Source organism: Eurytemora carolleeae, unplaced genomic scaffold, assembly GCF_000591075.1.
Source record: "Eurytemora carolleeae unplaced genomic scaffold, Eaff_2.0 scaffold613, whole genome shotgun sequence".
Lineage (NCBI taxonomy): Eukaryota > Metazoa > Arthropoda > Copepoda > Calanoida > Temoridae > Eurytemora > Eurytemora carolleeae.
In genome coordinates, this window is record NW_019396505.1 from 104,902 (window position 1) to 121,990 (window position 17,089).

General features: G+C 31.1%; 1 protein-coding gene across 1 annotated transcript in view; it reads left to right on the forward strand.

The window, feature by feature from the left end:
* The window catches only part of LOC111704528 (dihydropyrimidine dehydrogenase [NADP(+)]), a 51,866-nt gene extending 37,094 nt beyond the window's left edge, over nt 1–14,772 (forward strand). The window contains exons 27-35 of the mRNA XM_023476783.1: nt 1,164–1,207; nt 2,017–2,059; nt 3,376–3,443; nt 4,303–4,407; nt 7,731–7,763; nt 8,283–8,358; nt 10,074–10,146; nt 13,788–13,857; nt 14,680–14,772. Coding sequence (XP_023332551.1) covers nt 1,164–1,207; nt 2,017–2,059; nt 3,376–3,443; nt 4,303–4,407; nt 7,731–7,763; nt 8,283–8,358; nt 10,074–10,146; nt 13,788–13,857; nt 14,680–14,772 — 605 coding nt within the window. The remainder of the gene's footprint in view (nt 1–1,163; nt 1,208–2,016; nt 2,060–3,375; nt 3,444–4,302; nt 4,408–7,730; nt 7,764–8,282; nt 8,359–10,073; nt 10,147–13,787; nt 13,858–14,679) is intronic.
* Nucleotides 14,773–17,089: the final 2,317 nt, after the last annotated feature.

Here is a 17,089-nt window from a genome sequence, read left to right on the forward strand (position 1 = left end):
ATGTGGTCTATCCATCTTGAATTTATCTGGAATCTAGAATTCATCTAGAATTCAAATGTATGTTTAGCAAACTCCTTATTAATTCTAAAATTTTAGATGCAGGATGAATCATCGATTTTAATTTTTATTTATATCAAGCTGTTAAACAGCATGGAGCTGAAAACTTTAGAATGGTGGACATCAAAATTAATGCTTGATCCTCTCTTTTTCCTTTTATCGAGACTAACCTACTTGTTTTAGGAAAAGGGTAAAAATTCAACCATTCAGAATCGCAAATATGAAGCCGATAAATTTAAAATTTTGCGCGCCATTTAAGATTGTATACAGAAACGGGAGGGACTCTCTAATTTTAAAAACAGGCTTTTGATATATTCTCTACTATATCCAAGAAAGAACGGTTTAAGAAGAAAATCATTGGATACTCAGATTAAGTAATCCAGATTAAAGATATCTCGATCTAAAGTTTTCAGCTATGGATACACACAAACATAGAAATCAAGAGATGTTATCAAATAAAAAAAGCTTCTCTTTGATTTACTACTTGTAATTTGAATAAAGCTTGTTAACAAACTTAAATCATAAAGTCATCTTCATTGTATTGATATAATCGCCTAACACATATATACATAATCACGGAAAGAAAACGAAGCTGTCATAGTTAACAGGTTCTCTTTGTTTATCATAGTTAACAGGTTCTCTTTGTTTATCATAGTTAACAGGTTCTTTTTGTTTATCATAGTTAACAGGTTCTCTTTGTTTATCATAGTTAACAGGTTCTCTTTGTTTCATAGTTAACAGGTTCTCTTTGTTTATCATAGTTAACAGGTTCTCTTTGTTTATCATAGTTAACAGGTTCTCTTTGTCATAGTTAACAGGTTCTCTTTGTTTATCATAGTTAACAGGTTCTCTTTGTTTATCATAGTTAACAGGTTCTCTTTGTTTATCTCATAGTCAACAGGTTCTCTTTGTTTATCTTGAATTAAAACAAACTTGTTAGAAATCAATTCAGCTGAAATAGAAGAATCGTCTTCATTGTATTGATATAATGGCAGAACACTGTATGTAATTTGTTTTTGACACAGCATCTGCCTCAGGTATTCAGAGATATCAATTCTAGAGAAACTGATAATATCTGAATATACATAATATTTTATTTATTTTAGGTTTGAAAACCCTTCTATATCTACAAACTCTCGAAGGACTAGAGGAAGGAACCTTTCATTCTAATATTTTTAAACCATTTTTTTGTCGAGGATTTTATGTAGATATGCAAAGCAGGATTTATAATTAGCTACCTAACAAACCTTGATCTAAGAAACGATAATCTTAAAATTAAAACCTGAGCCCCCGATTTAAAAACTTCGGCTCTAGCTGTAATTTTTTAAACCCGACTTTAAGATCCAATCCTCGACCGACCCAACTCTGACGACAGCTTGTGTCACGTGATTGACAGCTGCAAGATCTTCGGCTCGACCTAAGGAGTTAGGCCCAATGAAAATAAAAAACCGACCTTGGTTGGTTTTAGTGGAGAATAAGGCTCAATGTTGAGTCTTATTCTCATCAAAACCCGGAATGCGCCTATTCCTACCATGAAAATCCACCAAATAGAATATCACACCAGTTTTTTGAACTCAACTCTGTTGAAAATAAGATGCAGCTTGATTCCGAAATATCAAGCCGTAAATAAGGCCCAACGACAGCTTAGACTGAATTTTTTAAATCGCGGGCTCTGGTCAAACTTGTCTTTAGGATTAAACTTTTTTAAACTTTATATGTATTTTTTCCACTTGTTTGTTAGACTTTTCGTTTGAATTAAATTTACTTTGATTTGATATAAAATAATATACAAGAAAATCATATATTGGCTTGGCCGATTTTATTTTCAAAACAGCCATAACATACAACGGTATAGTTAAATTCGGCAACGCGTGGATTTCTAAAGCAAAGATACTGAATAAAGGGAAAACTAGAAAAAATATAATAATAATAAATGTTGAATATCCTTGGAATGAACAGGACTGGGACGGACAATCGCCTCCAACACTGAGAACACAGAAGGGTGAGAACACAAATTTTTAAATGCAATATTTGCATCAATTTGTAATTGTAAACTCGTTTTGTACACAGATACATGTATTTTAGCAATAAACGTTATCTATCTATCTATCTATCTATCTATATATGTTCATCTTTATATTTTTAATTAGTATTTAGACCAAGGAATTGATTCTTAGCATCAAACTCTGATTTTCTAATCCCTATATCTGTTGAACCTGATGTCGTAGATCTTAGAAATTATTAATTCTGGGAAACTCTGTAAATCCATGGACATTTCATGTAGCTTGATATAAAAGTTAAAGGGAGTGTTCGCGAAAAATGAAAGGGGGTATAGGCTTAATGCGATAAAAAAGCGCTTTTGATCGCTACTAATCTTACTTCTATCTGTTGCGTCTATATGGAGAAAATTGTTAAAAACGACTCACACCGAAGAACGTAGTGTTCATACAAATTCAGAAAGATGCAACATTCAACTCGGATCGTAAAAAAATCTATTTAATTCCCAACAAATTATCCAGATATTACAAACAAAAGTCATCGATTATTTTTCGACGCATTCGTAAATAGTTGATATTTCATAACATTTTGTATTTTTCATGATTTGAGAGTTACATTTTTTCCTGTTTCGAGGATTTTTGATAATGAAGACGACATTTTCATATTTTCCAGGAATGTTCGAAAATCCAGCGCCAGCGAAAATTAATCTAAAAAAAACAAAATCAAAAATATTATGAAATATTAACTATATATGAATGCGTCGAAAAATAACCGATTACTATTGTTTGTAATATCTGAATGATTTGTTTGGAATTAAATTGATTTGTTTACGATCCGAGTTGAATGTTGCATCTTTCCGAATTTGTATGGGCGCTGCGTTCTTCCGTGTGAGTCGTTTCTAACAATTTTCTCCTTATAGACGCAACAGATAGAAGTAAGATTAGTATCGATCAAAAGCGCTTTTTTATCGCATTAAGCCTATAACCCCTTTCATTTTTCGCGAACACTCCCTTTAAAATTGATTAGATGGACTTTTATACACATAGTTAATTTACCCAAGCTAGAATATAAATTAATTGTATTAAATAATTTTCAAATCTAAAGACTATGTTAAACTGTAAACCTATGCTTATTTTTAATGTTTTATTTAGTTCTTTCTTGTACATTTAAATTATAAATTTTAAGAAATGTATGGCACACTTTTAAGAATTTTTACAATTACAGGTTTGCAAATATGATACAAAATCGTCCTATGGGTTATGTTTTCCCTTTCAAATCATCAATCTTGAACGTTTTGATTTTTGATCTAATTTTGTTTAGGAAAACCTGTTATTAATGTGCAAAGTATCATCGGTAGAAATCTACCTAATTTCGGACCTTACGCAAAGGAAATTCATCTCTTCAGTTGTTTTGCTCAGGCGCGTAGTGGAGGTTTAGCCTAGGGGGTGCACTTTTTTGTGCAACCCCCTAATGGTTGATGTTCATCGCGAAAAAACAATATTGTAAATAAGATTAAGGTACAAGAAAGAATTTGAGAAATAATCATAAGATGGACAAATTGTGACATTGTCGATTGATAAGAAAAGTAAAAAATCTGAATATATATGTAAGTTTACTTTTAAATAAATTAGAGCCTGCCTCTGGCTCTAGGGGGGTGCATGTCTAGGGGGCACAGGGGTACCGCGCCCCCCCCTCCACTACGCGTCTGGTTTTGTTCCCTGCTTATAGCTCTAAACTGTCAAAACGGCCATTTATATTGCTTCTCATAAAACTAATGAACAACATTGTCAAAAATATATTTTTGTAATCTCCCCCCATTTTCGAGTGAATATTTACTTTATCAAGAAACTACAGAGTTGATAACGTTAGAATGAGATATCCTTAATCTCAATTACTTAATCTGAGTATGCAATGGACAAACTTTTTATTTTCTTCTCAAACCGTTCTTTCTTGGATATAGTAGAGAAAGATCAAAAACCGGTTTTTCTAAATTAGAGAGTTCCTCCCATTTCTGTATATTTTAATCTTAAATGGTGCGCAAAATTTCAAATTTATCGGCTTCTCATACGCAACTCTGATTGATTGAATTTCATACACTTCTCAGGATACAAGATTAGATTAGTCTCGATATCATGAAAAAGAGAGGATCATGCATTAATCTCGATATCCATCATTCTAAAGTTTTCAGCTCTTATCAATTATAAAATTGTTGTTAAAATTACAAGTATTGACGAATGATGAATAAAGGAGAAAGCTGCTCTGCTAGCAGAGCATAAGAAGACTGAGGATTTACTTGAGACGACTCTATCTCCAAATCGTCCTCCTGCTAAACAAAGAGTCATGACTCCTAAGGTAAGGATGATAATATATTTTTTGAAAATCCAGTAGTTCAAACAGGAAATACGCAAAAATATTTGTTAGTGGAGTACAATGAAAAAAATAATAGTCCCTTTTCTTCAACCTGAGCTGGGAACTTTAGAATGGTGGATATTAGGATTAATAATTGATCCTTTCTTTTTGCTAATCTCGATATTATGTTAGTCTCGAGATTAAATATTTAGATCAACAAATTTGATTCTAGGAACGCTAGATTTGTTGGTTTTCTTGACTGGATGGGCCTTCATTTAATTTCTCACCCATTTATTTATTAATACATTAATTATAATTGGTTAAAAAAGAATCTCCAACGTATTATTAATTATTTTGCTTCACCTATAAATTTACAAAATGGCCGACAACAAATTCTTTATTTGTTAGAAATTGTGGATTTCTCTCATGGGATAGAATTTATTTTTAAGGCTGTCATTAGTCAATACAATTTACAATCTATATACCTGGAATCTCATTGGAGAAAACAATGTACGATATACAAAGAGAGAGAAAAAGAGTGGATTAAGGACTAAAATTAAAAGTTTCCACAGTGGATATTCGGATTAAGCAGTCTGGATTAAAGGTTATCCATTCTAAAGTTACCAGCTCAGTTCAGAATGCAATAGTTCTTTTGTAGAAACATCTGATTTAAAGAATAATTTATAAAATATTCTTTAAAACTGAAATAATTGGTGTATGATTTCATGTTATTTGTTGATTATTATTGTATTACTCTCTAATTTGGTATTATATTTCCTAGATAAGGATATCCTGTGAATCCAAATATCTTCATGATACTCTTCAATATTATTAAAGGGACTGTAAGCATAATTACACGTAAGTGACCCTCCATACAAAGATGCAGTACCCGATCTACAAATCAACGATACCCTTGATCTAATCCAAAATATGAAAGATTTTCTGACTCGGAAGGTGTTTATTTCTACGAGGTTTTCCATTACTTCTTTCAAACAAGAAATGCGCAAGCCACCTTCGTCGAGAAACCGCAAATGAAAAAAAAAACAGTTTAACGAAACAAAAACATAGATACCTAATTCATACTTGATCAGACAAAGCTTACAGGGTACCCTTGTAAATTGCGGATTTCAGGGTTACTTCAAATTGCGCGTACAGTCCCTTTAATAAGGGTTTCTTCATGATTTCGATTTGTAACATATTGGGTATATGTAGGAAAAGAAAGATCTTATTAAAGGGTATAACTTTAATACATTGGAAAATTTAAAGGCAGGTCCGATTGACTACAGTAATCGTAAAATTTTTATTAAATCTAAAATGGCGTTCTTTTTGGTAAATTTTATCACTGAAAATTTTTGTTGTTACGAATTACCTTTTTTTCTGGAAAACGACCTTCAACTTGTAGTAACCGATCGGGCCCAAATTTGTTGTTCAACCCGACATGACCCAATGGAAGGTTTCTGGAAGATCAAAATTGAAAAAAAATTGTAATGGCCGACTTACAGAGCAACAGTTGAAAGCTGAATTTATTTACTGTAAAATAATATAGTTATATAATTGAGAATAGAAACTTTTAATGAACGTGCATTAAACACTGTAAAGTAATGTAAAAGTTCATTAAGCAATAGTAAAAGTTTTCGTTTCAGAAACCTACAATACATCCTCAAGTTTACAAAAAACATCAAGGATATTAAATTTTTGACATTTACGAAATAAAGGTCGGAAATTTCATTAATAAGGTTTATAATATCGGAATTATTTTCTCAAAATATTGTTTTATTATATTTATTAATTACAATGTTTTTATTTTTATCCAGGCGAATTTTTTATCACTTGCATTTTTGACACTATCGCCTTGACATTTTTTACTCTCAAAAAATAATTTGTTTAGTGCATAATGTAGATCTTACAGGACGTGACGGTAAAATGGCCTGTCCATACAGAAAAAAAAACTTAAATAGCCCAGAGCGTGTTTGTTATTAAAGCTACAGATCCAAAAACTTCATTGAAAAATGGATATTTAAAAAAATTTGTCACATCTTAATATTTGTCTAGAGCAAAAATGTTTATATTTTACATTTATCTTTCTTTAACCCTTTTCCCACTAACGTCTGTTTTACCCAAAATAGATTGCAGAACAAGTCTGTGGACTCAGGCAGTAGGATGTAAAAAACTAGCTTTTAGTCTAAAGTTAGGGGCATGTATTAGTTAAAAAAGTAGAAAAATTTGAACAACCTCAAACCAATACTTTTTGATTTATCGCAAAAAAAAACGACAGGGGGTCACATTGACCCCCCCCCCCCTTCAGTCGGAATAGGGTTAATAAGCTGGCATTGAAAAATGTAATTCATACATGAATTTATCCTTGCTTTAGTTTTTTTTCTAGTCTGGATTTTTTTACATTACGTGAGTAGAGAAATAAAAGCTTGGACTTTAATTCTAAAAAATTCCTACGAGTTTACATTTCTAAAAGGATATGTTATCCCAAAGGATTTTTAAGAAAAACATTTTTATTTTAAAACTTTGATACATTTTTCACGTGAGTATAATGCAAAAAAGGGCTCAAAGGAATTTAATATTTGCCACAAACTCTTGACTTTATAATCCTTATATCTTTTGTAACCTGATGTGTCGTAGACTTTAAATATTTAAAACTATGAAATATGTTAGATTCAATTATCTAATTTTTAAATATCAAAGGTTTACACCATCAGATTGCAAATATAGTGTTTGGAAAATTTGAGTTTGTGGAAAAAACTCAATTCCAAAAATAGATTGAATATCTATCTTCAATGTCTTTTTCATCTTACTTTCTGATTAGATTCTTATGATTTCAGAAGACAAAAAGTATTGTTTCTTTACATATTACTTGTCATTATTTACTCAGAAAGAAAGTGTATGAACTGCTGTATAATCCTATTCTTTGTATCGTATGGAAGTCTCCCTGTCAGAACACTCGCATTGTATATAGCATCTGAAATAAAAAGAAATGAATTTATTATTATATTTGCTCTTTAAGGTCGCATTTTAGATCTTGATCTTTCGGTGGTAAAAGTAGGAGTGCGCGTTCTTCTTCTGTATTAAGAGCCTCCTTCTGCTGCGCGCTCGTCTATCCGCTTCTCTTTTCGCGCGTCAGTCCGAGCAGATTTAAAGGGACTGTTCCTGAGTATTTAGATTGAACTCATCTATCTAAGTAGCTGTACTAAGAGAATATAGACTTTAATATGGTCCTATAGAGGACATGAGGTCGATCTCTAATGAAACCCATAAAGTAACATAGTCCTATACTTAGAATGCATAATAAGTTCATTAATAGCTGTTTTCTTCAGGTGGCTGAGGTGATTGGTAAAGCACTTGACAAGGTAAATTTGTTACATTTATTATATATAATATATCCAGACTTAATTCTCCCCGCAGTATTTTAAATATTTAATATAACAAGAACATTTGTTGAAATTTTGTTTGAAAACAAAACTGCTAAAATTCGAACCGCACTGGAATTGTCAAAACCATATGATGCATTATTGCAAGAAAATATTAATTTATTTAACCTAGAAATATTTTTTTTCTTATTTTAAAAATAAAATCATTCCATAAGAAAAATGACATATGATAACTATAGTATCTATTTTTGTCTGTCAGTTAGTTTGAACTCATATTCACCTAAAAATTTGTATTGTGGAATTCGGCGTTTTTTGAGTTATATCATATATGTAAACTTTTTAATTTTGTTAAATATTTTCTCTCCAAAACCAGTCAGAAACTGAAGTAAAATTCTATAGAAAAATAAGATATGAAAAATATGCATAAACATTGTATAAATACTTAATTATTGGTTCTATTACAGATATCAAATAATACAAATAATTTTATTAAATTAGATTGGAGCCTACAGTGATCTAGATAACAGAGAACACGTGATTGCACTTATAGATCCGGAGATGTGCATCAATTGTGGTAATTAACCGAGTTTTTGCTGTAGAAAATTTTTTATTTCGTTTGTTCATCGTTTGTGAACAACCAATTCGTTAGTTTTTCTTAATCGATAAAAAATCGTTTTCTTTCATTCTCAAAATTATCGTTCATTTTTCAACTTTATCATTTAACGCTCGTTCAGTAAAATCATTCGTTCAGAGTAAAAAAATCGTTTATAAAAAATTTGTTGAAAAAATCGTCCATTCAGTAAAAAGCGATGCTTTTTCAAGTTTGATTACAAATTTTTTTCGTTTTAAAAAACAGGAATCTTTTCATTTCTCTGAACGATCCATATGTTAGTTTTTTTTTTAACCCTTTTCTACGAAACATTTCGTTCGTTCTCCAACATATTGTTCGTTCAAGAAAACGATGCCCAATTCTAGTCTTTGCCACACACTGAAATTTTCTAATTTTATAGCTTTGTAACCTAATTGTGTAAACCTTTATATTTCAAACTTAGATAATTTTATCTAACAGAATTGAAAGTTTAAAGCATTTAAGTACTACTTCATAAGATCCCAAAGATAAAGGAATTAAAAGCCAGAGTTAGTGGCAAAGTCTTCTGAGCAAGTTTTGTAATACCATGTTTGAAATGCAATTAAAATCTGATTGTCAAGAATTAAAAGCAAATGTATTATGTGATAAAAAATATTCATCAGATAATGCTAAAATACAGGGATATCAACAAAGAATGAGACTTATAAGACTATTGTATAGAATGTATTCACCCTTTTTTACTTTCCAAGATGTGTTTAGTGGCGCACTATTTTTTTCGTTGTAAAAAAATCATGTTTACTCTGCAAGACTTCGACTAAATTAATTTTAAGAAGATTTGAAGTTGTAGGGTTGCATTCATTGTCATCCTTTTTGGAAAAGCAATCTTTAACTTCTTATTAGGTTTAATCTATAGTGTGATAAACAAGTTGTTTTCTCCTTCCTGATTTATACTTTAATTATTTCTCTTAATGATGTCTCTTTTCATTAGTAGAAATACCGGCTTATAAAACTTGTATTAGTTATAATTATTAACAACTACTTTACAAGGAAGATAGGGAGTTTTATTTATCAAGGATAAAATTGGTCGAGTGAACCTGTGGTTAAGTAAAACTTTTAATTTTCGGAAAAAATAGATGTACCTTTTGATATGAAAATGCGCACATTTTACACGAAAACTTTGGAGAACGAGTGGTTATTTTACTTAACTGTCCCAAGGAACATTCAGTAAATTAGCTTCACTAAATTGTACAATTTTTTTTAATGGAACCATGGTGAGTGATACAATGTCTTAATGATCGTTGTTTGGGACACCCTATTGGCTGTATGTAATAGAAGAATTAAAGAAATTAAAGGACTATGGTTTTGGGGTAGGGTTTTCAGCAAAATTTCTAGAAAATTTCAGGGGAAAAAAATTCGAACATTTTGCGAAAAATATACGGAAGAGAAATTGTGAATTACGATGTAATTAAACTTCTTATTCTGAGCTCTCAGAGCACAGAATTCAACAAGTTTTTTTGCTCAAATAATTGTTGCAGTTATAGTTTTCGCGATATTTCGCATTGTTTTCGCATTTTTTCGTTTAATTCATTTTCGCTGGAAACACTATATTGGGGAGATAGTGAGCTAAGAAGCGCAGCTAAAAGAAACCACAGAGCTAGACAGTAGCTCTTATTTTTAGTTTCTGATAGTATTTTTTGCAGGGAAGTGCTACATGACCTGTAATGATACTGGTTACCAGGCAATAGAATTCGACGAGGAGACTCATATTCCAAGGCAAGTAAAACTAAATTTTTTTTTTCTTCTCAAAATTCACCTTGACATGATATTTTAGCCCCTATAAATATCCTCTTTAACTCTTAAACGCTATAAAGGCTGGGAGGTCAGAATCTATTTATAGCCTGGGACGCCCCTGCCCCCCTCGAAAAAGGCCTTAGAGAATAAGTAAAGGGTCGAAATGCATACTCATAGCCCAATTTTTAAAGGCCTGCTCATTAAAAAAAATTAGACCGATAACTTTAATAGTTTTTATGCTAGGGAGAGTTTAAAAAAATGCTAAAAGAAAGGGTCCAAAAAATGTAAAAAATATTTTTTTTAAACAAATATCAAAGTGTGACACACGTTTCTACATCCATTTTTCAGGGGCTTTTTTTAAAAAAAAATATTTTAAATCTGTAGTTTCAGTTACCAAAAAAAGTGACGGGTTTTTTTCGATATTTTCTTTTACACAGACCAGACTTTTAACGCCCAGGTTGTATGTACCCTACCTAATGCATTAAAAAAATAATTTTACAAACTTAACTCTTTCAATTTCACGGTGTGTCAAAAATGAAAGTGCTAGGACAAAAAAACCAGAGGGAAGGGGCGTCCAACGCCCCCCCTCCCCCGCCTGTTTTAGGTTAAAAACTCATCATAAGTTTCATTTTCATTTGGCGTAATATTTGATTGCATATTCAAAAATCTTGTGGTCCACGAAGAATATTAAAAAAATATCACATGAATTCCTTACTCAAGACATTTGAAATGCATGGATAAAATAGCTTTTGGTTCTATTAATTTCAAATGTGTTATTTTATTTATTGAGAACACATATTTCAATCTTTTATCAATTTATAATTCTGCTTTTTCAGCATCAAATTCTGCCTTATTTGAACATGAAAGGAATTTTAAATAATGTATTTCTATTCCACAGTTATGGATTCTATACTCAACATATTGTTTTGCATATATTATATCTAAAATCAGACCGAAGTGTGTTTGTAATTAATCTTCCTAAGTGTATAAGCTGTACAGTGTCTGCCAACTTGGATACCACAAATGGTGGTTGCTGAGCTAAAACTTAAATGTATTCTTTAATAAATACAAAACCCAGTTTCAATAACTTTTTTGTAAAAACTTAAATAATTTCCTTGTAAAAAATTGTATTGCTAATTTCTTTAACAAATCTTAAAAATGTTGGTAATCTAGAAATTACCAGTTGGTCTCGAAAACCTGGTTTTGTACCTTAAGTTTCAGGAGCACGGTGCATTATTTGTGTACAAGGCTTTTTGGGCGCTTCGCGTCATCTTTAAAAAAAATTAACTGTGGCTCTATCTTTAATCTTGGAATAAGAACAAATAAGAACAAAAAGAGCTTTGATTTTATTGTATAGATGACCCATATGAGTCGTTTTGCTTTGCTAAGCAAAAATACGATGTAAATTTTCACCAAAGCTGGTTTCGATCGGTCTCAGGCTCAAGAAAAACTGTTTATAGTGAAATATATAGACTTTGGTGTATTTTTCGTAAAGGTAAATATACTCCTTAACACCCCAAGTTTTTTATGATTTTTAAATAAAAAAAAACATTGCTGTTTTGCCCAAGTTAATGCTTTTTGTATACTTTGTTTCACCTTTGTTTCTTATGGATATCCTTAATCCTGATTTCTTAATCTCTTTTTCCACTGTCGACACTTTTGATTTTATGCTTAATACTCTTTTATGAATTATCTTGCTAGATTACAACCAATGAGAGTTCTCCGATTGATTGCTCGAGCAAAGTTTTCAAAGATCTAGCATGTGATCTCGATATTCACAATTCTAAACCTTTCAGCTCTGTCTATCTATCTGCCTAACTAAGCGGGATATTATATATTTTTGGTCTAAAGTTGAACTTGACTTTATAGAACAAATATTTGATTTAGGAAAAGATGTTCCTCGTGTAATTATTTTTTAATGTTTCAGATACAGAAACTAATGGAACGTGATCAAAATTAATTTCCTTATTGATTACTAGGTCTCCTTTCATGATACATTCGAATTCAAATTATGTAATGGTTTTATTCTTCAAAATGATTTACTCTATTTTTCCATTTTTCTTAAACCTAAACCGACGTTTGGCGTCCCCCCCCCCCGTGAAATTTTGTGAATTTTAATGAAAATAATTCAAAGGATTTTTTGTTAAAAAAATATTTTTTTTTTAATTTAAAGGCGGAAAAAAAGTTTGGTCTGTGAAAAAAATTTAAAATAGCCCATAACTTCTTTGTACTTAATTCTTCTCATAAACTCAAATCTATAATTTCTATATCTTTGCAACCTGATGATGTAAACCTTTGATATTAAAAAACTTTAATCATTTGATCTCACAAAATTTATAGATTGATCTATCGAAGGTTTACGACATTGGGTTTGGTTAAAAATCAGAGTTTGTTGAAAACATTTTTTCATAGACTGAATTTAGAGAATTTAAGCTGCCTCGCTGTACCACCTGCTGCCAGTTCTAATTTGAACCACCGATTGAAAGTTAATGATCAAGGAAGAATTTAAATCAGTGGTTCAAATTCGAACCCGTGGTAAGCAGCTTACCCAGGTTTAGACCTGGCTCAAATTCTTTAAATTGGGTCTCAGGTAACCATCTGAGGTGAGGTATAGTGAACCAAATACTGACATAGATTCTCTAACATTTTAGAAAACTTTTAATATTTTGAGAACACAAACAAACGGGGTTGATTGAATGTCAATAGAGCAAGATTCCCGTAAAAACAAGCCGAGTAGGGGTAGGGGNTACATTTAAACTTCAAAATTCTGTTATCTATGGAGATTATATTACGAAATATTATATAAAGCACTAAGATTAATAGTTGTTAGGATGCATATCACTACGGTAAGTATTTAACAGAGTTAAAGTTAATTTTACCTTTGATTTATAGGATTTAGGACCCTTCGGTTATAAATCTATAATTTTTATTTCTTAAAGTTATTAGTTCATCGTCGAAAAATACTAACAATCCGCCACTAATTTAAATATAGAATACACAATAAATATGTAACTTTCCTTATCCTTTCCTTTCCTTTTCCTTTTATTTCTAGTTTTATATTTTTTTAGAATGGGGGGGAAATATTCCCACAACCTCTACTTTTAGAGGTTTTTAAATATTTTCTCTTGAAACACTTTATTTTGTATGTTTTTGTTACATTTCATAAATAAATAATTTGTTACTTTACTTTACTTCACAAATCAAGCATCAAAGTGTTGCGTAAAAAATGTTGTACTTTGTTTAATAAACCTCTCAACAACAAAACTGAGGACTCGCCGCAAGTTCTAATCCTCGTACCTTTGCAACCGAATGTCGACGTTGTTGAAATTTGATATTTAAAACTATTAACTTAGCGATATCAACAGTTTATATCAAAGTTTTACATCAGTATTTGAAAATCAGAGTTTAAGGCGTTTCATTAGTAAATCAAGCCTCCTGAATGAACAATTCTGGAGGAATTTTAAGCTCGAATTTGTGCACTTACTGAAAAAGTATTCACCGTGTGAACGTCTTATTGGTATCAATTGAATCCTTAAAAATAATATTGCACTCTCAGTTCAACTACCATGTCTAACCGGTCACTCCCTTTAAAAACCCGAATTAATGTGCTAAAATTTATTTAGAGTAAAAGAGGATGCCTGCACTGGGTGTACACTTTGCTATAGTGTCTGCCCTATTATCGAGTGTATTAAGGTAAATATGGTACAGTGTTCAATCACATCGGTTCTTTTTTACCTCTGGATCTTTTATTTATAGTTCATAATGTGTTAAATTCTCGCAATTAACTTGTTTCTGGTGGATATATGCTGCATGGAGACAAAGGCTAACAAATTATGTATAAGGGGTCAAATTGTAATCGAAAGTCACAGCTTTCTGAAATATTGACAGAACCGTTAAATCCACATGATTTAACCACCCCCAAGATATGATCACTCTATATACAAGTGTACAGTGATGGATACGTAAACATATCGTGATGTACACAATCGACCACACTATTAATTAATTAATAGGGGGGTCCTTTGTGTACATCTGAGGTAAGCTTTACCTCTTCGTTTCCTTTCTCTATGGTTTTATACATCAAATTACAAATGTAGCCTTGCAAGATCACAGTGCAATAGTTTGAAGTTTTGAAAGAAAATAATTCTGTTTGGTAATTATTTGAAATTTTTTCTTATCTCTTTCCAATTTGTTCATTTTAATTTCCTCTATAAATATAAGCCATGTGTTCAGCATGATACATTTCGTGATAAACCTTGACAATCTTTTATTTTATAACTTTTATAAAACAATTAGAACTTTAATTATGTAAAAAAAAGAGTAAAGCAAAACTGAAAGTTTAATTTGCATTCTTAGAGCTATGTTTTGAAACTTTTTATTTTCTAACGTTTCTTCTGCAATACTTTCTTTTTTTCTTTTTTTCAAATTATCTCTTCATCTATTTAATTTATATTATGTTGTTTTTAGCTTTATCTCTGTATTAATAATAGTTCACTTTCTATTTGTTCCATTAAGATGGTTCCCAGAGAGAATGAGTATATACCGAAGCGAGGAATAGATCTAGGCCAAGACTGGACTCCCAGATTACCTGATCTACAGCTTAGGTAATCTTATCAAAGATCTAGATTATGAACTGAACTCCTTGATTACTAAATCTACAGCTTAGGTAATATTATCAAAGATCTAGATTATGAACTGGACTCTTGATTACTAGATCTACAGCTTAGGTAATATTATCAAAGATCTAGATTATGAACTGGACTCCTGATTACTAGATCTACAGCTTAGGTAATATTATCAAAGATCTAGATTATGAACTGGACTCCTAGATTACTAGATCTACAGCTTAGGTAATATTATCAAAGATCTGGATAATAGACTGGACTCCTAGATTACTAGATCTACAGCTTAGGTAATATTATCAAAGATCTAGATTATGAACTGGACTCCTAGATTACTAGATCTACAGCTTAGGTAATATTATCAAAGATCTAGATTATAGACTGGACTCCTAGATTACTAGATCTACAGCTTAGGTAATATTATCATAGATCTAGATTATGAACTGGACTCCTAGATTACTAAATCTACAGCTTAGGTAATATTATCAAAGATCTTGTGTTGAATGTTAGCTGTCAAAGGGAAAGGAAGCTGACTAAGCGCTGTAATTACAGATTTAAAGGGAGTGTTCGCGAAAAATGAAAGGGGGTTTAGGCTTAATGCGAAAAAAAAGCGCTTTTGATCGCTTCTAATCTTACTTCTATCTGTTGCGTCTATAAGGAGAAAATTGTTAAAGACGTCTCATACCGAATAACTTAGCGCCCATACAAATTGAGAAAATTGCAACATACGACTTAGACCATAAAAAATCAATTTAATTTTAAACAAAACATTCAGATATTACAACCTATAGTCATCGATTATCTTTCGCCACATTTGTATAAAGTTTATATTTTATAATATTTTATTTTTTTAGAAAACGTTTTAACGGATTTCGAAAAATGTGAGAGGTGCGCGGCATTCTTAGATAGTTGCGTAAGCGACAAGAGAAATAATCAAATTCAAAACATAGTAATTAAAAAATATTATAAAACATAAACTATATACAAATGTGGTGAAAGATAATCGATGACTATAGGTTGTAATATCTGAATGATTTGTTTGAAATTAAATTGATTTTTTTAGGGTCTAAGTAGTATATTTCAATTTTCTCAATTTGTATGGGCGCTAAGTTATTCGGTATGAGACGTCTTTAACAATTTTCTCCTTATAGACGCAACAGATAGAAGAAAGATTAGTAGCGATCAAAAGCGCTTTTTTATCGCAGTAAGCCTATACCCCCTTTCATTTTTCGCGAACACTTCCTTTAAGACGCAACAAAGTTCAATATGATATGACTGGATTAATCTTTATTTTTAACATACATTTTTTCTTTTTCTGATTGTAATATTTATTTTCTCTGCTACATATTTCTATTTTGTTTTCATTACACACAATTTTAAAAATCGTTAAAAAATATTTAAGGGTTTCATTCCTATTTGAATTCTTTCCTCTTTTAACCAACATCCAAGTTCTATAAATAATTTCTTTTTCCAATTTCAGGAAGAATATGGACAAAGCTGTGATCCAATAAATATCCAGCAACAATTCTGAATAAATTAATATCATAAATGAGTTTTAACTATGTAATGTGTTTCCTTGTTTAATTGCTTTTAACTCAAAACAACAATTTTATGATGGTTTTAGAAATATGTTATTTTACCCTTTGCAACTAACACGTAATTCTGTAGTAAATCTAGAAACAATAAAATACACTCAACTTACTGTTTTCGATTTTTTTGAACGATTTTAAAAGTATGGTAATCTTATCTAAATGTAATTTAACGCCTCTTTTAATACTAACATGATCTCATATTCACGAAACAGTTAAATATTCCATTATTTTTAAAATAAGCAGGCCCGTAGCCAGGGGGGGGGGTGCAAAGGTGCAGGTGCACCCCCCTTTCTTCTGAAAGAGGGGTGCAATGACGAATTTTCACCCCCCCCCCCTAGTCCCATATAAAAGAAATTGTTTTTAAAATCTAGTTATAAATTGTATTAAGAATTGATTTCCAAACCAAATTATAACCTATTTGTGCGTTACTCATTAAAAGTGTGACGGAGTTTTTGTGTACTCAACTCATCCCCTGAGTCATGTCTCTCCTGTGACCTATCGCAGGCTAACTAACAGTTGATCAGTACACTCTGTTGATTAAATATAACACAACATCAAAATTTACTGATAGTCATTTAATAGTTGTTTAAGTCTAATTATCTATTAATTATCTATTATCTATTAATTATATGCATAGAGTCCCATGGAAATGAAATGGTAATCTCCTGTACACTTTCAGACTTTTAGCCCCCCCCTCCTTGGCTGGTGTGC